At 38.8% G+C, this 27,393-nt stretch overlaps 1 protein-coding gene across 1 annotated transcript; it reads left to right on the top strand.

Moving 5' to 3' along the window:
- Positions 1-27,187, top strand: LOC126370105 (uncharacterized). Its single transcript, XM_050014837.1, has 7 exons — positions 1-299; positions 13,841-13,929; positions 15,097-15,230; positions 16,646-16,821; positions 19,977-20,103; positions 23,573-23,692; positions 24,145-27,187. Exons 1-7 carry the CDS (start codon positions 18-20, stop codon positions 24,228-24,230), a joined length of 1,014 nt encoding a protein of 337 aa, XP_049870794.1. The 5' UTR covers positions 1-17; the 3' UTR covers positions 24,231-27,187.
- The last annotated feature ends 206 nt before the right edge of the window (positions 27,188-27,393 follow it).

The following is a 27,393-nucleotide window of genomic DNA, read 5'->3' as shown; positions in this document are numbered from 1 at the left end:
CCCATGCGCCCGTCACCATGGCCGAGTTCCCCGTTAAGCTCGACGGTCAAACTTACGACCTTCAGAAGTTCCTAAAAGACCATCCCGGCGGAACTAACACGCTTAAGAACTATAAAGGAAGGTCTATATTAGAGGCTATGAAGAAGTTCGGACACAGTGTCAGTGCGTATCACATGTTAAAAGATTTTAAAGTTACGGATAGTAATCTAACTGGTGCTGTGAGTGAGAATGGCAGGATTATCACGAAGGAGGAGGAGGATAGGGATGTGGCAGAGATCGAATTTTTGGAGAAACTTGAGGTAGGCAGATAGAATTATAATAATAATAGATATTTATTTCAGACATCCCTTTCAGATCATTCATCATTTCAGATCCATCGAGTTACAAACAAATAATACAATATAATAATAAAAAGATAAATAATAATAAAGATAAATAACAAAATAAGAGAAAGCATATTCAAATCATACATAATAAAATTCGCAGAAGCTTCGATTTTTTTTTAATATGAATGTTGCTACTGACCAAGCCTGTGGTGGATTTACATTCTGTTTTTTATTATTATTTTTATCCTGTTTATTGAAGAATAAAATATTATTTTTTATTAATAAAATAATAACAAAATTGCTTTAAAATAAAATATAAATATTCTAAAATAAAACAATCCAAAACTCGCGTTAACTCTAGTAAGTAAATTATAAATTAAAGTAAATTATAAAAAAGAAATTATATTTTTTTGGCGGTACTTACCTACTTCCTTTTATATGTCAAAACAAAGGATTATTTCGCAGGTAGTAGATACCTATATGTATAATTAAGTAGTCTGAATTTTCGATTAGGCTGAAAATGCATTCACGTCTCCCTAGCATTATCTCGTTTTTCACAGGGTCCGCTTACCTAACTTGAAGATTTGACAGGTCCGGTTTTTTACAGAAGCTACTGCCTGTCTGACCTTAAAAGTCGCGAAGGGAATCCAGCCCAATAGGTACAGGTACCACACCTCCGAAAATGCATTTCTCGGGAATGTGGGTTTCTTCGTGATGTTTTCCTTCACATTTACTCATTTATTTATTATTTTCGGAGGTATGTGACGTAGGTATTAGGCTGGATTTCCCCTTGCGGGTTGGAAGGTTAGACAGGCAGTCGCTTATGTCAAAAATCGGATCTGATAAAAATTCAGGTTAGGTAAGCGGATCCTGTGAAAAACGGGATAATGCTGGAGATGATGATGATGATCAAGTGGAATTTGCCGTCGCAAATTATGGAACTGCTAATAATTAAAAAAAAATAAACTAAACTAAATTTACGACGGAAAATTACACTTGATATTAACTCAGAATCATGGTCTGATACATTTCCCTCAGTATTCGTTACGAAGTCATTAACACCCTGTATTATGTATCTACTTATATCTTCGTACTTCAGATAAGTATCCCTTCACCTTTATCTTCATCTTAGAATTATCAAGATTATGCCGTTTCTTATCAATGAAAAATATATCTAGTCAATTCAAATATACCTTTCTACCTACCTTACTTGAAATCACAATATTTTAAGAGATTGTGTTTAACAAAAATACTTATTCGTTAACTGTAAGCACACCCCGGGCACTTCATACAAACAACCTCGTTTTACACAGACACTACACGTTGACATTATCGTACACGCGCATCTGTGTGTGTGACGTCTGACGCCATACGATTCAAGTCTAAACTATGTTCGAGGTGGGGTGAGGTAAACCTAGCTCAGTTGCTGGTGTGGAGCGGAGAGTTGCAGTTCTATACGTAGTATTATTCCTTATTCTACGCTGAAAGTGACGACCTCTGAGGTATGTATCTACCTAAATTGGCCAGATACATAGACCAACAACCAGACCATTACAGAGGGCTATACACTCCACCACCTATCACGTTGGTCTAACAGAAAGCTCGGTGACGTGTGGGTATTTAGGTACTTCATCTTGCGATGGTTGTAATAACTCATTGGTGCAAGTCCGGTACCGGAGTTCGATCTGGCGCTCCACGTTTCAGACCCAACCGTATGCCGGTGAACCACAGGTAATCAACGCGCATAAAAAACACGTGTCAATTTTAGGCAGAAATTTCAAAAATCTAAATATATAAAAGGAGAAACTGACTGACTGACATATCAACGCACAGCCTAAACGGCTAAAGGTAGGCACTTGAAATTTGGAAGGGACGTAGCTTAGGTACCGTAGAGGTGCACTAAGAAAGGAATTCCCGAAATTCCCACGGGAACGGGAGTTAGCGGGAAAAAACATTTGTATGAAAAAATCTAAACCGCGTAAGATACGAGTAGATGTTCTTAATCTAGCATGCATGCATACCTTAGTAAATATAAAGTTTAGTTATGGCTGTATTTTGAAAAATGGGGGTTAGCGGGAAACAAATGTTGTATGAAAAAATCTAAACTGCATAAGTTACATGCTTGAAATTTGACATGCACTCCCACACACACAAAGATCTCTCTTTTATAACACGCTGCGCGGACGAAGTCGCGGGCAAAAGCTAGTGTAGGTATATTGGCCAATAACCCGAAGAATTAATGTTTATTATTACTTTGAATAAATAAAATAAAAAGTTTTTTATTTATTTATTAAAAACACTTACATCTACCATTACAGTTTATATAACCAATTCGATAGAGTAGGAACATAACTTGACATCAATTATTTATTTTTTTAGGTAGGACGCAAATGGGTTGCATATGAGCGCGATGCCTATTTTATTTGCTCTTTCCTTTTCGGCGGATAAGAAAACTACAAGTACCTATAACCTTGCCTGTAACTTATAATAAAATTAGGAGGTGTCTTCAGGAATCGGGGTCAATGACTACCTATGTAAAAAGTTTATCTACAAGAAAAAATACCGTATTTCGTCCAATAATTACGTATACACAGCGAATGTCTACGCACGTAATAAACGTCGAACAGCTATTGGTCTAGCCCGCGATACTATCGTCACCAAAAATTCCGGATTTTATCTTGCCCTGTTATCATAGATATCAGCCCTTGTGACTCATTGTTCACCCTTCGGATTCGGTTTTGATAAGTTCTACATAATCTTTTCAGTCGTAAATGTTATATCTAGTAATAAAACAGCTAGGACACTTCATACAAGAATCGTTCTTAAGTGTGTCGTAACCTTTTTTTTTAACGTTGGGAAATGCGTTACGCATACCACACCGCCCGGGGGACGACGTGGTTATGTGGGACTCCCCGGGTGTAGCCACCCGGTATACCCTCTAAAACCTAAGCGCCTCCCCCTCCGCCGAGGGCTGCCCGGAACACTTGGGGAGCCCTACGGCACGGGACCTATGGCGGCAAGTCTGTCGTAACCTAACCTAACCTAACCCCGCGTGTGCGAGCGAGACGCTATTCACACGCTCCCGAAAATATCGACTACGACGATTATTTTACGCATGTAAAGAAAATAAACTAGTGTAAATCTATTGCTAATGACTGTACAGTCATGAGCAATATCATGTACCCACTTTAGAACCCTGTCGCACTATCATATTTGACATTAATGAGGCTTATGGTTTAATTTGTCAGAAAAGTGAATGTGACATGGTTGCAAAGTGTAGGTATACTTACATATTAGTACTCGTGACCGTACTTGATTAAGTTGACGAGTAGCGTGTTTGGCAAATATCATAACTTGTCGAAAATAGGACTTGACGAATTACCAATTTGACATATGACAGACTTGACTATAGTCGTGAAATTCACGCTCCCTTACTCTTTAAGGGTGTTGGGATCCTCGTTATAGTATAAGTTTCGGCGACAATAGATGGCGTAAGTGTAGCCACACCATTTGATGATCGAAATTATTATTTTTGTCATATTATATAAACTAAGCTAAATGAGCTCTATGCTCTTTTGCCACTACTTGAAGGTCTAGAGAACCTACTAACAATAAAAAAATATACATTGTTTTAAGTTTACGCGGTTATTATAATAATTAAAGCACATAATAACGGGTTCATCTCGTGTCAGTGTCAGTTATCCCGTGATCATGGCACTTGCAACAGTGTCGAAATATCGGGAGTCTCATATCCCCATTTAAACGCGGTAAGAACCCGTTATTATGTGCTTTAATTATAATAAAAAAATATTATAAACCCTTCCTATTTTCTTCATGTTTACTCTGGGTCTGAGGTTATTGACAACTTCCCACTTAAATGTTCTTTTTATTACTTATTATTAGAAACTACATATAAAAAAATAATTTTGTAAAGGTTTATTCACGTTTACTTGTAATAAAAATACTGAAACTTAGTAAATACTTAAGTATGTATGAGAATGTATATTTAATCAACCATTTAAAGAAAATACATTATTACTTTACCTCTTGTGGTACAAATAAAATGAAGCCTTTTTTTGACGTGACTTATTGTAGATTTGCCGCAGATGGCATTAACTACTTGGCCGGACAAATGGGGAGCTCTAAAGGCTTTCACCCGGTACAACGTTTAGGACAACAGGCCTGAGGGTGCCCAGTTCGGCGCGAACCTCGGCTCAGGGCGTCGTCTGAGAGGAAAAATATTTGAAAGAATTAATCGACCCTAGTGGGTCGATAGCGATAAGCACTGAATGAGCGCTGAATGAAATGAATGAGAAATATACTAAATTATTTACGTTTTACACTGAATGCTCTACGTACGCCATCTAGGTGACGAATAGGAATTAGACTAGGGGGCTTAAATAGACTAAAGTGTGACCCTATCGGGGAGTGTCCCATCTGTACGGTCACGAGCATTAATATGTATACACTTTGGTACCATGTCACATTAACTTTTTTGACAAATTGAACTGTAAGTCTCACTAAATGTCAAATATGTTAGTGCGACAGAGTCCTAAAGTGGGTACATTATATTGCTCATGACTGTACGTATTTATGGTCTGATCTGCTCTAAAGGTGTAGGTTCCGATATTTGATATACTCACCTGTATACTGCACTGTTCACCCACTTGTTGTAGTGTGGCACGACGATTTTCATCTGCTGCAGTACAGACTTCGACCAGTCCAGCTGGCTCTGTAAACAAACAGAAAAGAATATAGTCTAGTGCTCAAGCGCCTGCGCAGACGACGGTTTTTTAACGTGACTTACTTCTTCTATCGTGTGGGGAGGTGCATTACCAACCTCATCTACCGTGGTGTCAGGGTTATTACTGAGCCGCCAAAGGCCCCTGACATGGCTCATGTAATGACTACATACTTACATCAGTAAGTAGCAACCGAAACTAACGACTTAACGTGCCTTCCGAAGCACGGAACTACTTTGGGGCAATCAGCCTGTAATGTTTTAACCAAACTAGGGATCACAAAGTGATTTTTGTGATATGTCCCCACCGGGATTCGAACCCGGGGCCTCTGGATCGTGAGCCCAACGCTCAACCACTGGACCACGGAGACCGTTACAAAACGATAATACCTGGTTTAAAATATCCGCGTCTCAAAAGTAGTCCACAGGTTATAATAAAACGAATGGGGAGTTTTCAGGCTACGTTCACCAAAAATGGCGCTGTATTAGATTTAACGGTATAAATACCTATTTTCTCATTACTCGGGATAGATAATTTCCAAAATAATTATTAGGCTATTAAAAAAAAAACACCACGTTCAGCTGCTTGTCTTCCCGGACATGTCGTAAAAACCGACAGAGGGGTTGCGTCCTCTAACATGATGGACTAATGTTATGGGCGATAGGCTGATCCCTTATCACCATAAGGTTCATCATATCCATCTTAGGACTTCGTATCAACAGTGGCTGCAAGTTGTCTTTGATTACTTGGGGCTCTGCCCACCACATTTGGGATTACGGGCGTGAGTTTATGTATGTATGTAAAAAAAATTAGGCTCCGCCCCTATGCGATAGTATCCGAAACTTTTATTTCGGGTTCGGTTACGGATGATTTTTTATATCATATATCCGATTCTTTCGGTTACGGTTACGGAGCTCCTTAACATCCCTGGTGTCTAACTATTCCATGCAGAGTTCCTCCTTCGAATAGCCGCAATCAATACTATTAGCCAGGCGATAATGCAAAACATTAGGAGCATTAATGTTTGAGTGATAGTTACTGCGACAGACCACGCAAGGACACTATAGTATGGTGCTATCCATTAATTAGGTTGGCCCAATCTGTATCGAGTTCACAGAGCTTCGGCATAGAATAAGGAATCAGTCAGTCAGTCAGTCAATGATAAAAATGAGGATTTTTGGACATTCATATCTAAATAACCGTTTGAGATAAGCTTATGAAATTAAGAACACATATGTATCTCGCAAGTCTCAAAATATGTGCCAAAGATACGTTTATGTGAAATAGTTTTTGATTTATGAGGGGGTCAAAAGTGGCTCCAAATGGTTCGTGTAATATTACACACGGTGCGGCTCGCCAGTTCTGTTTCTTGAACTTGGCTTGACACGCTACCGCGTGTCTAGATAATACAACGTAGGTATAGAACGGCTCTCCGCCTTCCACCAGCGTCTGAGCTAGGTTTACCTCGATCCCCTCGAACAGAGTTTAGACATTTTTTTTCTTCTTTGGCGTCATGCGACTTGCATATTTGCCATTAATGTAGATTTGAATGTAGAGGATGAAAACTTAGGAAACGTATAGAGAAAGGAATTTGGATAAGTACGAAATTTTGAAATGAAATAAAGGATCATAAGATAAGGAATATCAATGTACTTACTTACACATATAAATAGGTATAAAATAAACATATATTTAACTACAATTTAATATTATTTACATGAATAAATGTGGCTAACAACTTATATATTTGAGGGTCATCAGTTTAGACTTGAATCGTGAAGGCTGAGCGCGGACCGTTCTTTTTATTTTTTATCAGTTTAGTTCTATGTTCGAATTTTGAAATTGGACGCCGATGTTCTTTCGTCTAATTCGAATATTTGATCTGACAGTTATTGTCCCCTATTTTGATTGGCGCCCTATAAATATTTTTTATTTCTCATGGCGATTGTTCGTCAAAATATGCTATAATTTGCAATGAAATTGAATCTAGGCTAAGTGTTTATTGTAAAAATGATGTGAATGCAATTAATTAGTTCCGTGATTTTTTAAGTCAAGTGTAAAGCCTAGATATTTATTTATATTGTGATCCTTTATTGTTCAAAATTTCTTGTTTGTGATATGTATGGTAAATAAATAAATATTAATTGATTACTTATTATAAAATCAGCTTTCGTAAGTACTTAGTACTAGCTAAGTAAGTAATAACGGTTAAAATATTAGGTATTGTAATTGGCAGCCCTCAGACATCACACAAAAAAAGTATGGAACGCATAATAATAATAAAAAAAAAACACTAAAATTTACTTGAATTTTGCGACGGAAAATTCCACTTGATATCAACTCAGAATCATGGTCTGAATCATCCCCCTCAGTATTCGTTACGATGTCACTAATACCCTGTTTATCGGTATCTATTCCATTTCTATTCCGTCACCTTTTATAACAGCATGTATTCAAAATTCAAATTCAAAATTCAAAAATATCTTTATTCAGTAGGTAACATAGTTACACTTTGAATCGACAATTTTACATAACGAACGTCTCATCCGCCTAAAACTACTGCAGCTTCTCACAACCTGTATAGCCGGGGAAAAGAAGCTGCAAGAAAAACCTCGGCACAGGGCCCTAGACGTTCTTTAAAAAAATAAAAATACACATAAAATATTGGTATATTACAATTGAGTAATTTAGCTGCCTAATATCAGTTCCCAGACAGTTATCCCATGCATTCATATCTTCTAAATAATCACTAACTTTATAATAACCTTTTTTGTAAAGTTTTTGTTTAACTAAATCTGTCTTAAAACAGTTGAAAGGCAAATTCTGAATGTCAATGGGAATCTTATTGTAAAAACGTATACATTGCCCCTTAAAAGATTTAGTAATCTTATGTAATCGACTGACTTGTAAAGCAAGTTTATTTTTATTCCTGGTATTAACAATGTGCCGATCGCTATTTTTTGCAAATAATCCTATATGTGTATCTTAGATAAGGCTCGCTTGTCTCTGTCGTTATAGATAAGCGAAAAAGTTGACCGCGGCAGTGGGGTCGGCCAAGTCTTAAAATGTAATAGAATTATGATGAGTAATATATTATACTTACCTACAATTCTACAGGTAGGTACCTCTATGTTGACTGATTAAGTATTGTGATGACCGCAATAATACTGTAATATAATATCATATAATAACCATGTAATTTTCATTATGAAATGCATATTGTCAATGATATTTTATAGGTAATAATCATTGCATAATGTAAATTACTTCTATACCTACCTATAGATAATAAATTACTATTACGATACTAATAATAAAAAGTAATTTTATAGTGCATTTATTTCACTACGATGGACTGGGGGCGATCCGCGGCCCATATTTCCAGACATAACTTTTTTTTTTTGACGTGACTTATTGTAGATTTGCCGCAGATGGCATTAACTACTTGGCCGGACAAATGGGGAGCGCTGAGGGCTCTCACCCGGTACAAAATTTAAGACAACAGGCCTAAGGGTGGGCGAGAACCATGGCTCAGGGCGTCATCTGAGAGGAAGAATATTTAAAAGAATTAATCGACCCTAGTGGGTCGAAAGCGTTAAGCGCTGAATGAGGGAAGTTGTCGACCACGCCGGCGTGGTCAGTATCGGGGTTCTGAAGTGTTTGGTGTCGCGAGCTGATTGGCCGCCTCCATAGCTAGAGTAATCGGGCCGTATACTACGTTCTTCGGACGCCGATACTTTTCAGTATCGTCCCTGAGCGGGATGTATTCGAAAGCCGCAACTACCAGGGGATTTGGGTGGTGCGGGTCAGAATCGAAAAAACGTTTTGAAGCTAATTTGAGCCATTGGGCAATGGTTGGTAAACCTAGGTCAATGTGCACATTTTCATTGCGAAGGAACCACGGTGCCGCATATAGAACGGCAACTCTCCGCTCCCCACCAGCGTTTGTGCTAGGTTGGTAATTTGGTATTAATAAACCAATCTCAGCTGAGACTGCCCTCAAGATCATTCTCAAGTCCCTGTTTTTATATAAGAACTGTCACATTGATATGACCTTGAGGGCAGTCTCAAAGCGACCCAGAGGGTGTTAGGTAAAAACTTAGCGCCCGATACTAATTGGCGAGGGGCGGAGTTACAATTTTACGAAGGTATTATTTCTATTCTATGCCTATGCCATGGTGATAATCTCCCTATAAAGATAATAGTAGGTATTATCGAAGCCAAATACGATAACAATTCAACAATCACTAAAATATGTGTCAGATGTCATCGACTAGTACTGATTAGCGTGTTCGGAAAATGTTTATTTGATAAAATCTAGATAGGTACATACAAAATACTTATTCGTGTTCATTTTGACTCCTGAATTTTTGTTTATAAATTCACAGCTGAATTGAAAAGCAGCCTAGATATTTTGTAGGTTCTACAGAAAAACAATGACGGATGTTCCAAGCTATGTTCTCCGAAATGTAGATGGCGCTTTCGTGATTTAACGTGTTAATTACCTATTTTATCATTACTCGGGTACACTTATAATTATTCAAAAATACAATGTGATGGCAGAAGCAAATATAAAAATAATTGTTGCTTGATATTTGAATTACATTGTGTAGGTATAGAATTATGTTGCTACCTATACACTGACAGATTATTTGCTTATTGAAATGTGACGTCACTGGGCAAAATGTCACGTGACCAACAGTTTTCGCGCCAAATTTTAAATTAATGAAGAAAAATATGTTTTTTCTATTATAAAGTATAAAAAAGCTTTTTCGACAAAATAAAATATTTTAAGAGGTATAAAATAAGCGATTGTATTTTTTTAAATACTTATCCGAAAACTGTCAAGTGGCTCTTTTTTTTTTGACGTGACTTATTGTAGATTTGCCGCAGATGGCATTAACTACTTGGCCGGACAAATGGGGAGAGCTGAAGGCTCTCACCCGGTACAACGTTTAAGACAACAAGCCTGAGGGTGCCCAGTTGGGCGCGAACCTCGGCTCAGGGCGTCGTCTGAGAGGAAAAATATTTGAAAGAATTAATCGACCCTAGTGGGTCGATAGCGATAAGCGCTGAATGAGGGAAATCGTCGACCACGCCTGCGGGGTCGGTATCGGGGACCTGAAGTGTTTGGTGTCGCGAGCTGATTGGCTGCCTCTATGGCTAGAGTAATCGGGTCGTCGGGATCGTATATTACGTCCTTCGGACGCCGATACTTTTCAGTACCGTCCCTAAGCGGGATGTATTCGGAAGCCGCAACTACCAGGGGATTTGGGTGGTGCGGAGCAGAATCTGCCAAGTGGCCGATTAGCACCGAGCGCTGCGCAGAACCCGCAGGTGCTATTTACGTCATTTAAATAGACATCCTTCAACATTGTATTAGCGAGGGAATAAAATAGTTTATAAGTAGACTCTATAGACATGATAATAATGCGTTCTAGGCTTTTCGGCGGGAAACGGGAACGGGACAGTTGCTTTCTTCATTGAGTGATCTAAATAATTAATACGAAGTGGTGTTTTGTGGTTAATGATCGCATTAAGTTAGTCTGAAGACATTCGCGAGTGTTATTATATTGGAGTATTCAATGAACAAAGTGTATCTGCCTATTTTCGCTTCGTGCCGGGAAGCCGCTTCATAACTGAAAAGTTTATGCGGACTTTTGAGTTAATTCGTTTGGGGTTCGGAGTAGGAGTCTACTCCGAGGGTGGGGGCTTAGGTTTCATCATCATCACCTTTCATCATTTCATTAATCATCAAGAAAAAAAAATACGTCAGACATGGCTGTATGGGCATAGTTCCCTTTGCCTTACCCTTCGGGGAAAACCAAAACAAAAAAAATAATAAAAAAATAATGCGTTCTATTTTTTTTCTGCAAGTAATTTTATTCTTAAATAAGTAATTCCTACCTAGCAGAGAAAAACCAAGTCACTAAGAGCTAATTTAGTAGCGAATTACATTGATTTAGTTTCCTGATTTTTTTACGCACGGTATCAATTATTTATCCTTTCAAAAGAACAAAAAGGTTATTTATAGATCAAAAGACTAGATTTTTTAACCTACCTACTTGTACGCTCTAACCTAACCGAATTACCTAGTTCGATATTTCGACCTTGAAATGAACTGTAATGATTACAAAATAAATAGGAATCGGTTACTGGTTAGGATTCGATTATCTGCGGAACTGAAGAAAGAGGTTGGGATGGCGCTAACGCGCATTTTATACCGCGGTTCAACCCAGACTCTCTTTTAAAAAAAGAAAGAAAGAAAGAAACATTTATTACTTCCGGATACCACAGACACAGACAGACAGGTACATTACATTTAACACAGGACAGAAACCACACGGAAATCAATCTTTTACTGCTACCCCTGCAAACATATAGCTACGATAGCTCTACTGCTTCTCAAATACCATAGCCACTTTACCGGATATGTATATTTTATGTGATAGGCTGCAATTTTATCATTACTTTTCATAAGATACTGAATATTTTTTTTTTTGATAAATAACCGATCATACTAAGGTTTTTAGCTTTTCTGTGAAAAGGAGGGATCTCCTTGCATGTTAGTCGATATAAGATTTTTTTGCCCTGCAAGTTATAATGCACATTTTTTTTTTGACGTGACTTATTATTGTATTGCCGCAGATGCCATTAACCACTTGGCCGGACAAATGGGGAGCGCTGAAGGCTCTCACCCGGTACAAAGTTTAAGACAACAGGCCTGAGGGTGGCCAGTTGGGCGCGAACCTCGGCTCAGGGCGTCGTCTGAGAGGAAAAATATTTGAAAGAATTAATCGACCCTAGTGGGTCGATAGCGATAAGCGCTGAATGAGGGGGAAAGTTATAATGCACAAGACGACCTTTGAATATACTATCGCAAAGCTCCGTGTCGTAAAGATTGCGGACGAGTGGAGTGCAAAGCTGAAGTGTAAATGTGCTCATTTTTTTATTATACTTGAATGGCGCGCATTTCGGGCTCACTTGGCCGTTCCAACCCCTAAGTTCTTCTATTCTGTGATTAGCTTACCTATTACCTTCTATTAAAAAAAAAAAACAAAAAAAAACCTACCTATTTCAAAATAAGAACTCCAGTGAACACGTGAATAAACTATCCGTGTAGATTAGGCCCGTGCAATGAGGTGCTGATATTCTAATTAGGGTAGAGAGAGGTACGTCCATCACAGAATGAACCCACCCGCGCCTCACCGAGTTTTCTGTTAGACCAACGTGATAGCTGGTGAGCCGTATCGCCATCTGTATTGCTCGAGCCAACTGTGCTAGTGAAAAGAGCACTTTTTTTTATGACGTGACATATTGTAATGGTGTTTGGAACGCAGATATAAATATGTAGCTACTGACCTATATCTACAAATCCGATAAAAAAAAACTGTAGATTAGTACCTTAGACAGTTCAACTTCCTTGACCCCGATATGCATCTGACTGAGTCTCGCATTGTGACATGTAGGTTCCTAAGGACCTACCTAATAAAGAGAAATGGTTTTATATGTACCTACTTAACTATCTACTACCTCTACTCAAAGTATATAAGTATCCCAGCAGGCCTAGCACCGTAAGCACGTGACTCTTTTTCATCGCGACAGAGTTCGTCTGTCTCTTTCAGTGCAGTACTGTGAGAGAGTGACAGGTGACGTATGTCGAGGCGAGAAAGAGTCGCGCGCGTACGGTGCTAAGTCCGCAGGAGAAAGAAAGACATTTAAATGAGGAACTTTCCAGGCTACGTTCACCAAAAACAATATAGATGGCGTTGTACAGTTTTAACGTGCTAATTACCTATTTTCTCCTTACTCGGGTACATATTTATTCCAAAATACATTGTAATGGCAAAAGTAGGTATACATAAAAATAATTGATGCTTGATATTTGGATCACATTATGTATAGAATTATGTTGCTACCTATCTTGTTTCTCTTTATTTTGATCAGAATAATAATGCGTGGATGTAATTGTGCCTGGGTGTAAAAAAAGGGTCTTCATTATATCCAAAAACAAGGTAAAAGATGCATAGATAGAAGGTTAAACGAAGAAAAATCTGTGTAGTAACTTTGAACGGGATTTGAAGTTTTTTCTAAATATTTATGAAAACTTTAAGGTTTTTATAGCTTATTTTCTTACCTTGGCTCGTTATCACTAGTCGAAAACACTTTTCTTGTGGCTAAAACACCAAATTATGAATAACACAAAAAAATTGCCGCCTTTTTGTTCGAACTTTTTTGCGCCACTGACAGCATTATTATACGTAGTTACCATGACACAAAATTAAAAATGTGTTGCCCTAATAAAATACCAATATCTAATAGTAGAAATTCCGCAAAATGCTACCCAAATGCGAAATACCTTAGCCGAATTGAAATAGGCAATGTTGCGCTTAGTTTTCAAAGTTACAGCATTTTATATAAAACACGCTGGCGGTATAAAAGTGAGGAAAAAAACATAAGTAGCGGTACATACATAAAAACTCACGCCCGTAGTCTGTAATGGAGTGTGTTGGCATCAGTTCTGGCAACCACAATGTTTAGCTTTGTTATTGTATGGCGTATAGCAAATAGCAATACGCGATCTTTACTTGAGTCGCCAAAGGCCTCTGACATGACTCATGTTGGCGACTTAATAGTAACCCTGACACCAGGGTTGATGAGGTTGGTAATCCACCTCACAACATACACGATAGAAGTAAGTCACGTTAAAAAAACCCGTCGCCTGCGCAGCCGCTTAGGCACTACACCATCTTCTTTTCTGTTTGTTTACAGAGCCAGCTGGACTGGTCGAAGTCTATACTGCGACAAATGGACATCGTCGCGCCACACTACAACAAGTGGGTGAACAGTGCAGTCTACAGGTGCGTATATGAACAATCAAAACCAACACCTTTTATCAAGAGCCCAACGCTCTGACCACAAGACCCTACTGCTCAAGAGCACCTACTCTAAACCGGCGCATGTAACCTTTGATGAAAGTCGTATGTCAAGAGCGTAGTATGAAGTGGAATAAGCTAGTTTCCAACTAGTCAAATCAGTTACCTTTTCCTAAACGTTTAAACACGAAATTACTATGGAATTTCTATGAAAAAGCACACTGTGACGTCATAGAAAAACGTGATAAAATGTCGGACTTATTATTAGTAAAATAGAAAATAGAAAACTTTTCTTATCCGCAGATTGACAAATGACAATTTGAAAATGAATATTCGCCCGGGCGAATCAAATAGGTATCTCGCTGGTACGTAAACCCTTTGACGTGTGCTGTCAAATGATTCTGTCGGGTTATTGGCTAATGTAATATTAGGTTGTTTTAGATTTTTGCCTAAAATTGACGTGTGTTACTTTTAGATCTGTCTTTATTTAGCAATCAGAATTTCACAATTTATCTTGAACCTAGTACACGGCCCAATTTCGCGGTCTCTGTCTAACCCAATGGGAAACAGTGTGACCAGGGGCCTGTTTAATAAAACTTACAATTGTAAATTACAACGACAATTTGATGTTCATTACGTAGCTAATATGAAACTGCAAAATATTCGTGATCACACACTCCGCAATGTACATCAAATTGTCATTGTAATTTACAATTGTAAGTTTTATTAAACAGGCCCCAGGGGGGTTAAAATGGCTTCATCCAGGCAATTCATCTAGGAAAGCAATATTGCTATTTGACATTTGTTTGCATTGCGCACTTACTTTTACATGCGCGAATGTCAAGTTGTAATATTGCTTTTGTAGATGAATTACTATTTGCCTGATGCCGATCAGCAGCGGTATCAGTACAGGTTGGAGGCCGAGGAAATGGATTCTGGTAGGGCTCTAGCTAGAACATCACCGATTGAGAAATTGGTCGGTGTACTGTGGAACGGAAGGCGATTGGGGCAACCACCGTTCTACACGCCCTATCTATGGAGTATTGAAGGCGATTACTCCACCGACAAGAGCGCAGCTCTTAAATAAAGAGAGAGAGATGAATTGCTTCGATGTGCACTTTTTACCTCCTTATGTATGTATCTCTTCTACAGGAGATGCAGGTTGTTCGAAAGCCCACTGCTGGAGAACCTAACGTATTCACCGTGGTACCTCGTCCCGCTGTTCTGGGTGCCTGTCATGCTGTACATAGGAGTCACCGAGTATCACCGACTTGTGCTGTGTTCAGGTAACTACTGCGGGTCTGACAGGCCACATTGAAAAACCTCTTGATGTCTTTCGAATTCTGTAGGTGACGTCATTGATTCTTGTTATCACTTCTTTAAGACCCTCCCAACTTGACTGGAGCTTCGGGGACTTTCATCTAAAAAAGGGATTTTTCTATTTGACATTTGTTTGCATTGCGCACTTACTTTTATATGCGCAAATGTCAAATTGCAATAATGCTTTTTTAGATGAATTGCTTCAATGTGGCCTTTTTAACCCCCCAGTTCAGTACCTACAATTAGTATATTTCAATAAAGATTATAACATTTTAAAATAGCCTCAATGCGCGGTGAGAAATAATCTGTCAAAGTACGTAAGCCAGTGTTGTGACGTTCATTAGCTTAATGATAAAGAATAAGGAGTAGTATTACGTATAGAAGGGCATCTCTCCTCTCCCCACCAACGTTTGAGCTTGGTTTACCTCCCCCTCGATCTTAATTTAGTCTTTAGTCTTCAATCGTGTGGTCGTCAGAAGTCACACACGGGATTCTCTTAAAATGCATAAATGGTTTTGTCATAATTTTAATTATCATAATCCTTTTCGCATAACGTTTTTAAGCATAATAGTACTTTCCCATAATAACATCTAGGAATACTGGTTTGTTAGGTATAACTTATTTATGGACTAATATTTGTTGGTATAAATTTGATTCGCATATAAATAGGTATCCATTATTCTTTTTTAGAATAATAGTGTTTTGTCATAATTTTTACAAGGCATAACAGTAGGTTTAGGATACGGCGGGGGTGGCCCTTGGGCCACCCCTACGCCGCCAGCATGTTTATCTTACACACGAAAAGTATGCTGAATGATGACTAACAGCATGAAATAGAGTCAAAAAATATAAAACGTCACAATCATGAACCAAATGCAGTCAAAGAAAAAGTAAGTTTCGGAAATGTTCAAAGTTGTGCCAAAACTTTTCTTATTCGGAGTATAGTTTTTATGCTTATAATAATTATGCTTATATATCATTATTGTCATTAATTATTATGCTTATAGTAGTTATGAGTTTCAAAATTAAGCTTAAAAAGTTATGACAAATTAATACTATGCGTAACTAATAATAGGACAAGTAACATTATGCCATGGTAAATTATTGCATAAAAATTTATGCGTAAAAATAGAGAACCGTCACACACACACGCGCGTGTACCAAAATAAAAATAAATAATTACAAAAGACTCTTAACTAGGTACATGGCAAATGGCGGCCTTATCGCTTAAAGCGATTTCTTCCAGACATTCATAAGGCGAGGAAAATTGTGTAGGTAGTGTCTGTGTAAAACTAGGTGTTTTGTATGAAGTGTCCGGGGTGTGGGGACAGTCGAGATTAGGTCGATATTTTCTATCTAACAGTACCTACTTACATTTCAGAAGCATGTGGCGGAGACCCGATGTCGGTATGGAGGTTCTGCGTGCAAATAGCCCTGGGCATGCTGATGTGGACCTCGCTGGAGTACTCGCTGCACCGCTGGGTATTCCACCTCGACCCTGGCACCAGCCTCAACATGATCAAGCTGCACTTCCTCATCCACGGGCTGCATCATAAGGTGAATCATCAACAGGGTGTTAGGAAAAATAAATTAGGACGTCTACTTGATTGTAGTAAAAACGACGGTCTGTTCTGATAGGTCAAAAATATATTATGAAATTCTGATTACTAATCTAAGGCAGATCTAAAGGTGACATAAAATAGTTTTCTATTTATCTTATTTATGAATTTTCGTCATCACTAATTTAGGAGCCGCTCTCTTGTCGGTGTGCCATTCTTTATTCTACATTTTTATTGAAAAATAGGGCAGTGATTTCCCTCTTGCCTTCCGCCCCGCAGTACTCTGTATCACGCGATTGGGATGGCGCCCTATTTTAAAGCTGTACTAGGACTCCTGTCCTCCACCTCTGAATAGTACTGATAGTTACTTCTAATTAACTAACTCATTTATGAATTTTAATAAAGAAAAATGTAATGAGTGCGATATTTTTGTCACGTTTTTCTGTGACGTCACATGCTTTTTCATACAAATTCTATAGTAATTTCGTGTTTTGACGTTTAGTAAATTTCGAGTTTTGTTGCTTACCTATCCATGTTTGGGACATCACGATTATTTATTTTCAGATTCAGTCATTCCAAACTATATTGACCATGATAAACTATATTGACTTCATAAGATGATCGCTCTCCGTTGTTGAAGAAACTTTGAAAGTTATAACATTATTTTAACGTGTTCTGTTAATAATTGATTAAGTACTCAAATTTTAACGTGACAGACTCTTGTCAACGCCGGAGTTGATACTTGATAACACAACTGGTTAGATTAATTAAATTAACTCATTATTATCCGAATATTATCGGGCACTAAAACTTTAATATAAAAAGTGAACCCCATACTTAAAATATATTCCTAACTTATTTTCTTACAAGTTACTCTTGTAGTATTTACGTATATAATAATAATAATTTGTACAATATAAGCCTTAAATATATGACAATATTTGTTAACATTTATAAGTATGTAGTTACAGGCAGTAACATAATTATTATGAGTCTGGTGGTATCCTTAAAAGTTTTAAAACTGAGCAAAGGATACCTACTACCATCCAAAAGTTGTATTCAAAAGCCAAAAGTGAGGGTGCTGGCAATGAATATTGTTATATTCTTTAGATATGTGGAATTCTCTGCCTGAAAGCATTAGGCGAGGATAGAAGAAGAGTAAGAAGGGTAATAGGATTACGAAAGCGGTATATAAGGCGAAGGTCGGTGGTAGGTCTGGCAGAGGAAGACCTAGAAGGACGTACATTGACTAACTTGGAGGTGTCTGTAGAAAAGGTTTTGTACGATCTATTCTGAACCGGCGTGCGTGTATGAAGCGATTGATGAATGTGGAGTAAAAACGAGAAGTGTGCAAGAATCGAAGCAAATGGAATTCCATAGTCTCTGCTAGCCCCGGTGGGAATTAGGCGTGATTTATGTATGTACTTATGTACTAAGTTAAAAATAAATCGTCAAAATATACAAGTCCCTTGGGCATACATAAACAGCCTATATACGTCTCACTGCTGGGCACAGGCCTCCCCTCAATCAACCGGAGGTGGTATGGAGCATACTCCACTGCGGGTTGGTGGAGGTGTTTTTATGGTTAATAGCCCGGACCAATGGCTTAACGTGCCCTCCGAAGCACAGAATCATCTTACTTTTTCGGACAATCAGGTGATTCAAGCCTGAAAAGTCTTTACCAAACAGTCTCACAAAGTGATTTGGACAATGTCCCCATCGGGAATCGAACCCGGACCTCCAGATCGTGAGCCTAACGCTCCAACCACTAGACCACGGTGGCTGCCCCTTGGGTATATTTGCACAGTTTGTCTATTTCGTAACCTGGCGCTTATCTACTTATTGCTCAAACTCGGAGTAAAACTAACAGTAAACCATGTAAATACGTGTGTTGTACACACGAAACATGTGTGTCTATGGTGTGCCTGTTATTTTTTGGAGGACAACACTGCTGACTCACACGTCACACATCGTTATCTCCGAAGGCTGGGTCGTGTGCGCTATGACGTCACAGTACTACTAACAGGCCAGTTGACAATCTACTCAAATGAGATACTTTTTACGAAACGTCAAAACGAAAGTTTTCCTCGGAGTTTGTATGGAAATACTGGGGGGGGTTAAAATGGCCACATCGAAGCAATTCATCTTAGAAAGCAATATTGCTATTTGACATTTTTAAATTGCAATAGATATTGCTTTCTAAGATGAATTGGTTCTATGTGGCCATTTTAACCCCCCTGTTCTGTGACGTCATCAATAAAAGCGGTCAAGCGTCGTACTTACTCATTGATTTTTTTTAATTCATAAATAAAATTCGAAAATAAGTCGAAAAGTAAAATGAGTTTGATTTTTGATCATCTTAGACTGGCTTCTATTTCTAGATTAACATTTTATAATTTATCTTTTTCACCCGTTTTTTTTTCTATCCTGTTTGAGAAGTGTTTTTAATAAACTGTATATATTCCTGCTTGCTGCTTGCTTCTAATTTATCATCGTTATCACCAATCGAAAAAAATGTTTTTTTTTTATTATTTTAATGTTAGGGACGATTCAGATTTTTAGACGACTAATCTTACTAGCCAACACATTTTTTTTTAATTAGGTTAAAGTTCTATAAGTTAACAGCCTCCGTGGTCTAGTGGCGTTAGGCTCACGATCTGGAGGTCCGGGTTCGATTCCCGATGGGGACATTGTCGAAATCACTTTGTGAGACTGTCCTTTGTTTGATAAGGACTTTTCAGGCTTGAATCACCTGATTGTCCGAAAAAGTAAGACGATTCCGTGCTTCGGAGGGCACGTTAAGCCGTTGGTCTTGGCTATTGGCCGTAAAAATACCTCCACCAACCCGCAGTGGAGCAGCGTGGTGGAGTATGCTCCATACCCCCTCCGTTTGATTGAAAGGAGGCCTGTGCCCAGCAGTGGGACGTATATAGGCTGTTTATGTATCACCAATCACTCCCCTGCGCGCCGCAGTACAGTTGGGATATAGATATATGGGATATTATGTTACTATACGAATTCTCCTAAGACGACACGATACGAAGACTATAAGAATTTGTAATACAGGGTGTAAGTGATATCGTACCGAATACTGAGGGGTATGATTCACCTCATAATTCTGAGTTAATATCAAGTGGGACTGTTTTTCCGCAGACGCCGTTCGATGGTCTACGGCAAGTCTTTCCTCCGTTCCCCGCAGCGATCCTGGCCTGGGTCCTGTACACCCCCGCTAGTATGATATTCACGTATCCTCGACTACTCCTCGTTGGCAACCTCATTGGTAAGAACACGTTAAGTATTTCAAACTCATGGAAATGCCCACAGTGGCAGCATCAGAGGCGGCCCGCTACGAGTATAAGCAATGTTTGGACGATTTTTGTATAGTATTCATACATACATACATACATAAACTCACGCCCGTAATCCCAAATGGGGTGGGCAGAGCCACAAGTAATCAAAGACAACTTGCAGCCACTGTTGATACGAAGTCCTAAGATGGATATGATGAACCTTATGGTGATAAGGGATCAGCCTGTCGCCCATAACATTAGTCCATCATGTTAGAGGACGCTATTCATAATTTCATTTTATATTTTTCCGCGAAGAGGAATTCCTTCACCCCGGAGCGGATTGCTGTGGTAGCCCAGGTAGGACTCATATTCTATATACGCAAGGAACCGAATCTCGACCTCTCGAACCTTTAGATTCCGAAACCAGGCGTGTTCATTAAGAAGCGCTTGGCGAGACCATCACGCGTTTTGAATTTCTCGTCCCGCCACAATTTTATAAACTCCAATTTAAGGTGCTGATAGACTTGAGCATTCACTTGTAACAGAACATGGAGCAATCGCCGTTTTTATATTTGTCGAATTGTACAACGAGCCGAGCCGAGCCAAGCATAGAGCCAAACATTGCTATGAATGTTTTCATGAGCAAGAACGCTCGATAGAATGCTCGCTAAAATAAATAAATAAAATCTTTATTTCAAGTAACCATCGACTCATAGGTATGTGTTAGTAAATGACTTATTTCTAATGTTAGTATAAAATAAAAATAACACACAATATCAAAAGCTTATAATACATTTGGGCGCGTGCAGCCCACTGCAGCGACGCAAATAGGGGCTCTCATCCCCAATCGAACAGAGAGCAAGGTTGGGGCTGCCCCGTACGCGGCGCACCAGGGATGCTCCCCGCTTGCGCAGTGTGGCGTCGAAGCCGTCGACGCCTGCAGCGGCGAACATCCCTGATGCGCTACAGAAACGAGGCAGCCCCATCAAGGCCCGGAACGCGTTATTGTATTGAGTCCGCAGGGCTCTGTAAGTCCCTTTCGTATAATTATACCATAAGCTGCATGTGTATAGAAAATGTTCTCGTATTGTAACATTCGCACAAATGCTCATTACAAGTGAATGCTCAAGTTTATCAACACCTATAGCCAAACGGAAAGGTGCGGCTACACTTACGCCATCTATTGTCGCCGAAATGTAAATAGATAGGGAGAAATGCTCTCAGACCATTTATTCAAAGTATTCTCTTAATGAGTTCTGGCCATGAATGGAACAGCTTACTATTTTCAGTAAATACAAATGAATCATTTGATATAATTTAAACTTTTATACGGTTGCAATAAAGGTGATTAAGTACCGTTTTATGGTACACTTTTATCCGCATTTGATCATATTTCACACATAGACTTCGGATTACGAAATTAATAACGCAAGATAAGAAAAACTACAAAAATACGTGTGACTTACTCCAACGAATCATTGAGTCATCATTAATACGTACCTATCTACATAATATTATAATATCCCTAAAAGGTGGGCAGAGCCACTAATCAGCAATAAGATAATCTATACTCCTGGGGCCTTAGCCAAATTGCAAAACGATTTTATTACAATCGGCACTTGTTTTTTTTTGACGTGACTTATTGTAGATTTACCGCAGATAGCATTAACTACTTAAGACAACAGGCCTGAGTTCAGTTTTTGTTACGATGCCACTATATATTCAGTAGGCCTTCTCGTAAGTACAGGTAGGTACTAGGTGCCTACATATCATTACGATGAGTCGACGTAGTAGGTAGGTACAGTCAGTTTTTTTCTATCTATTCGTCGTAAAGCTGATATGCATTCCGTAATGTTCATTGAATAATACCTAAGTATGATAACACTATATAACGATTAGATAAGTATGAAAATTTTGTGGTATGATGACGCATCCAGAGCAATTAATACCTAGTACGTACCTACTACCTAATCATTTTTTTTTAATAAAGTAAAAAACACTTATTCCAGAATTATGAACTTGGATCTGTCGCATTAGAGTGCTCGCTCTTTCACCTCCCGAGCATTCGCCTGTACTTAAATCGTATGGTGTCAGACGTCACACACACAGATGCGCGTGTATGATAATGTCAATGTGCAGTGTCTAAAACGAGATCTCGGGGTGTGATAGAGTGGAGACACACATTTTCTCTATTTCGGGCATCATCGGCCTTATGTTTATGTTAGAGGTTTCCGCATTAGACTGCCGGTAATGATGCCTGCTGTTGGTAACTACGTAAGCCAACATAACGCCTTACAGAAGCTCAAAAGCCTCCTGGGGTTTTCGCAGACTTCGCGGAGCGATCCCATCCTTTTGAGGATTTGTACCCCTTGTACTGTCACTCTCGTGCATTCCAGGATTAGGTAGGCAGTTCCTTCTGCATCCAGACAGCCTCTGCAGAGTGGACTCTCTGTTAGTCCTAAGTGGACAGTGACTCGTAATGCTGCCCACTACTATTCGGAGATCATTGCGGTTTAAGCGAAGCAGTCAAAGAGTTAAGCTCTTGGATATCATTGGAATAGCCTTCGACTGTCTGCAGGTGGGCAACCGTGCCCATCTGTCGTTGTGTTGTTGCTGGGTATGGTCCCGGACCTACGTCTGACTGAAAGGATTCGGCAGGATTGGTTCAGGTCCATATGCCCTGGCGTCCGATCCTCTTTTTGCCAGTTCGTCGACGGCATCAATCTGCCAGTAAAAACAATCGACTCCTTCTCAAAAAAATTATAATATGGAAATTCAAATAAACTGTCCATAAACTAACTTATGGCCAGTAACATACATCACAGTCCGTAAGATTACAGATTCAATTCCCAGCATAACACTACATACTGACTGTCGGTGCCAATCAGCTCGCGACACCAAACACTTCAGGACCCCGATACCAACCCCGCCGGCGTGGTCGACGACTTCCCTCAATCAGCGCTTATCGCTATCGACCCACTAGAGTCGATTAATTCTTTCAAATATTTTTCCTCTCAGACGACGCCCTTAGCCGAGGTTCGCGCCCAACTGGGCACCCTCAGGCCTGTTGTCATAAAACGTTGTACCGGGTGAGAGCCTTCAGCGCTCCCCATTTGTCCGGCCAAGTAGTTAATGCCACCTGCGGCAAATCTACAATAAGTAAAAAAAAAACTGCCTGCCGGATTGACGAGCATTCGCATGTAGTGTTAACTGTAAGATTAGATTAGATTTTGAGCCTTTAGTTTCTCGTTTTATACAAACACTACAGATTGACGTTATCGTACACGCGCATCTGTGTGTGTGACGTCTGACGACGCCCATAACGATTGAAGAGTAAAGTAAGACCGAGGGGGTGAGGTAAACGTAGCTTAGTCACTGGTGGGGAGCGGAGAGTTCCCGTTCTATACGTATTATTTCTTATTCTATGCTACTGGTTTACGCATGTTTTCATATTTTCAGGATATTTGACCTACGATATGATTCATTACTACGTGCACCATGGCTCGCCAAAAGACGGGACTTATCTATACGCAATGAAGAGGTACCATTCCAATCATCACTTCGTCAACCATGACAAGGGTAAGTTTTTAATCTTCTTCTATGTGTTGTGAGGTGGACTACCGACCTCATCCATCTTGGTGTCAGGGTAATTATTGAGCCACCAAATGCCCCTGACATAGCTCATGTAACGACTACGTACTTACATTAATAAGTAGTAACCGGGACCAACGGGTTAACGTGCCTTCCGAAGCTTGGAACATCTTAATTTCGAACTATCGACCTGCAATTTCCTAACCAAACTACGGCTCACAAAGTGATTTTTGTAATATGTCCCCCTGGGTTTCGAACCAGGGACCTTCGGATCTTGAGCCCAACGCTCAACCACTGGACCACAAGGGCCGTTAGACATAATATTAGTCATTCCAATTATTACAAATAAAAGTAATGAAACTAAAAAAAAAAAATAAGTAAGATTTAAAATCTTACTTTCGACGCAAGTTTTTTTTTTATAAAGCCTATTTTTTTTTCAGCATTTGGCATCAGCAGTAACATATGGGACCACGTATTTAAAACGTTTGTACACGTAAGGAGGTTAGGTTTTAGTTTACAGTGGTGATTGTTTTAGTAACATAATGGCCCCGATTCCTGCAGACACCGCCTAATTTTAACTTATATCCGTCATTTTCATATCCGTCGAAAAGGAAAGGGATGGATGATTCATAGCTCTTAATTTTAGGAAGAATGAGTGAATGAATGAATAACCCGGGCGAATCAAAAGGTACGTCGCTGGTATGCAATCCGTTTGACGTGCTGTCTACTTAACTGTGTCGGGTTATTGACGGATGTAAAATTTTTAGACGGTTGGTTTAGATTTGTGCTTAAAATTGACGTGTGTTCCATTTTTATGCTTGTCGATTACCCGTCCCTTTCTTTTTCGGCGGATAAGAAAATGACAGATATAACTGAAAATAAAATTAGATGGTATTTACAGGAATTAGCACCATTATTTAAAAGTGTTTTAAAGTGCTCTTAGGCTCACTACAGGCAGAGGCGGTATCGGAAGCGATCCGGGGAGCTGGTATGTAAGTGTGTTAGGTATGTCATTTGTGTGAGTGAATGTATTTATAGTTTGTTATATGAATAGGCCGATTTATTTCATTTTAAGCCCAGTGCACACAGAGGCGCGTACAGCGAACGTTAAGGGCTGGGGAGCGGGTTTTTTTTTGAAACCGGGAATTTCTGTGTGAAGTCATAAAACATCCGGTCCGCAACGCTCCCATTGTCGCCTCTGTGCGTAGGGCGCTTTAAGGTCACAAAGTGTAGTATAGAATCCCACCACATGCAACACATGTTTGAAATGTTGTGTTTTTAAAAAGTAAGTCTTTATGTAAAGACGGGAATACACATGACAGTAAAACGGAGCAGTAACTATCATGCCAGGTAGCTGGCACGTACCTACATGAGCAATAAGGCCGCCTGTTGTGCTTTTCTGTATAATATGCTGTCCTTATATCTGTATTTTGTGTCCATTGTGCTCAATAAAGTATTTTATCTATCTATCTACATGTGCAAAAACAAAATATAGGTAGTGCAATCTACTGAGGGACTGTCCAGGCCACGTTCCTTAAAAACTATACAGGGTGTTAGTGACATCGTAACGAAAACTTTGAGGGGTGGTTCAGGCCATGATTCTGAGTTGATATCAAGTAGAAATTTCCGTCGCAAAAGTATGGATTGGAAAATAATTAAAAAGAAAAGAAAAACTTTCATGAATTTTTTGACACGAAATTCCACTTGATATCAACTCAGAATCATGGTCTGAACCATCCCCCTCAGTATTCGTTACGGTGTCACTAACACCCATACCTACTTATATGGCTACCGTATGTACTTGTACGGGGTGTAAGTGTCATCGTAACGAATACTGAGAGGGATGATTCATCTGATTATTCTGAGTTAATATCAAGTGGATTTTTCCATCGCAAAAGTATAGAATTGAAAATAATTAAAAAAAAAACTAAAAAAATCATGAATTTTGCGACGGAAAATTCCACTTGATTTTAACTCAGAATCATGGTCTGAATCAACCCCCTCAGTATTCGTTACGATGTCACTAACACCCAGTATAAACAGCCTATATACCTCCCACTGCTGGGCACAGGCCTCCCCTCAATCAACCGGAGGGGGTATAAAATTTTATACATTATCGTTAAATCTCAACAGCGCCATATACAGGGTGTTAAGTGACATCCTACCGAATACGAAGGGGGATGATTCAGACCATGATTCTGAGTAAATATCAAGTGGAATTTTCCGTCGCAAAATTCACGACTTTTTAAATATTTTTTAAATTATTTTCAATTCTATACTTTTGCGATGGAAAATTCCATTTGACATCAACTGAGAATAATCAGCTGAATTACCCCTCTCAGAATTTGTTACGATGTCAGTTACATGCACCCCATACCAGTACATACAGGTAGCCATACACACCGTAACGAATACTGAAGGGGCTGATTCAGACCATGATTCTGAGTCGATATCAAGGAGTTATTATTTATTCGTAGATTTCAAGTGGAATTTCCTGTCGGAAAAGTCATGGAAATTTTAGTATTATTTAAAAATATTTTCAGTTCTATACTTTTGCGACGGAAAATTCTACTTGATATCAAACCAGAATCGTGGCCTGAATCATCCCTCAAAGTTTTCGTTACGATGTTACTAAAACCCTATATACTACTTTTGGGGAAATTAGTCCCTCCTAGCACGCCAGGTTCAAAATTACAATTGAATAATTCGAATCCATTCGTATCCATTTGTTTTTCCAACCTATTCGAACGTATTATAGTTCATATCCGCCCATCACTAGTGTATTCTCGTCTATGTTTGAAACTATATCTGTGATGATATCTTGTGACACTATTTGTAAGATTATGTCAAGGTATATTGTGTAACGTTATCTTTTATCTTTGTATCGTAATATTGTATTGAAGGTGCATCCAAATTGCGGTCGATTGAGACCGATCGATGCCCTCATCATCATTCCCCTAGCATTATCTCGTTTTTCACAGGGCTCGCTTACCTAACCTGAAGATTTGACAAGTCCGGTTTTTATAGAAGCGACTGCCTGTCTGTGACCTTCCAACCCGCAAAGGGAAAAAAACCGGCCCAATATAAGTTAGGTCACATACCTCGGAAATGCGGGTTTCATCACGATGTTTTCCTTCACCGCTAAGCTGGTGTTCGAATCTGATTGAATTAACGTTTGCTCTACATTGGCCGCAGTATAGATGCACTTTTATGTTTCATCAAAATGTTAATAATGTACAGATTTATTGAAATATAGTGATAATAAAATAGGTTACATTATAATATCTTTGTTATTTTTACTACTTATTACACACAACAAGTGCCATTATTGCATTTTTCATTGTTAAATCGATATTTTTTTCCTGTAGGAATGTTTCAGTAAATGTAAATTGACTTCTTAAAATAGGCCTAACTACAAAGTAACAAATATGTAATATATTTTTTATTGACCAAAAGAAGGGATTGCTTAAATAAAGAATGATATGAAACACTTGCAACTTGTTTCTTTTAAATTACTTAACACATAATATAACGTATACGTGCCTCGATTAGATGAATCCATTTACGATAACAAAGAAAAAAAAAACACATTCCTCAGTTTTCTTTTAACCTGTTTACTACACCAACATTATAATTAATTAATATTAAAATATTAAAAAAGTTTATGAAACTCTTTTCTCCAATTATTT

The sequence above is a fragment of the Pectinophora gossypiella genome, chromosome 10 (genome assembly GCF_024362695.1).
Source record: "Pectinophora gossypiella chromosome 10, ilPecGoss1.1, whole genome shotgun sequence".
Taxonomy (NCBI): domain Eukaryota; kingdom Metazoa; phylum Arthropoda; class Insecta; order Lepidoptera; family Gelechiidae; genus Pectinophora; species Pectinophora gossypiella.
This window is presented reverse-complemented; position numbering and strand designations above follow the sequence as displayed.

What these genes read in the sequence shown, in the direction of transcription:
- LOC126370105 (XM_050014837.1), top strand. Translation starts at nt 18, where the DNA reads ATGGCCGAGTTCCCCGTTAAGCTCGACGGTCAAACTTACGACCTTCAG. An exon ending in CCTCGTTGGCAACCTCATTG is followed by an intron (nt 20,104 to 23,572) that starts GTAAGAACACGT and finishes TCATATTTTCAG; the next exon opens with GATATTTGACCTACGATATG. An exon ending in CTTCGTCAACCATGACAAGG is followed by an intron (nt 23,693 to 24,144) that starts GTAAGTTTTTAA and finishes TTTTTTTTTCAG; the next exon opens with CATTTGGCATCAGCAGTAAC.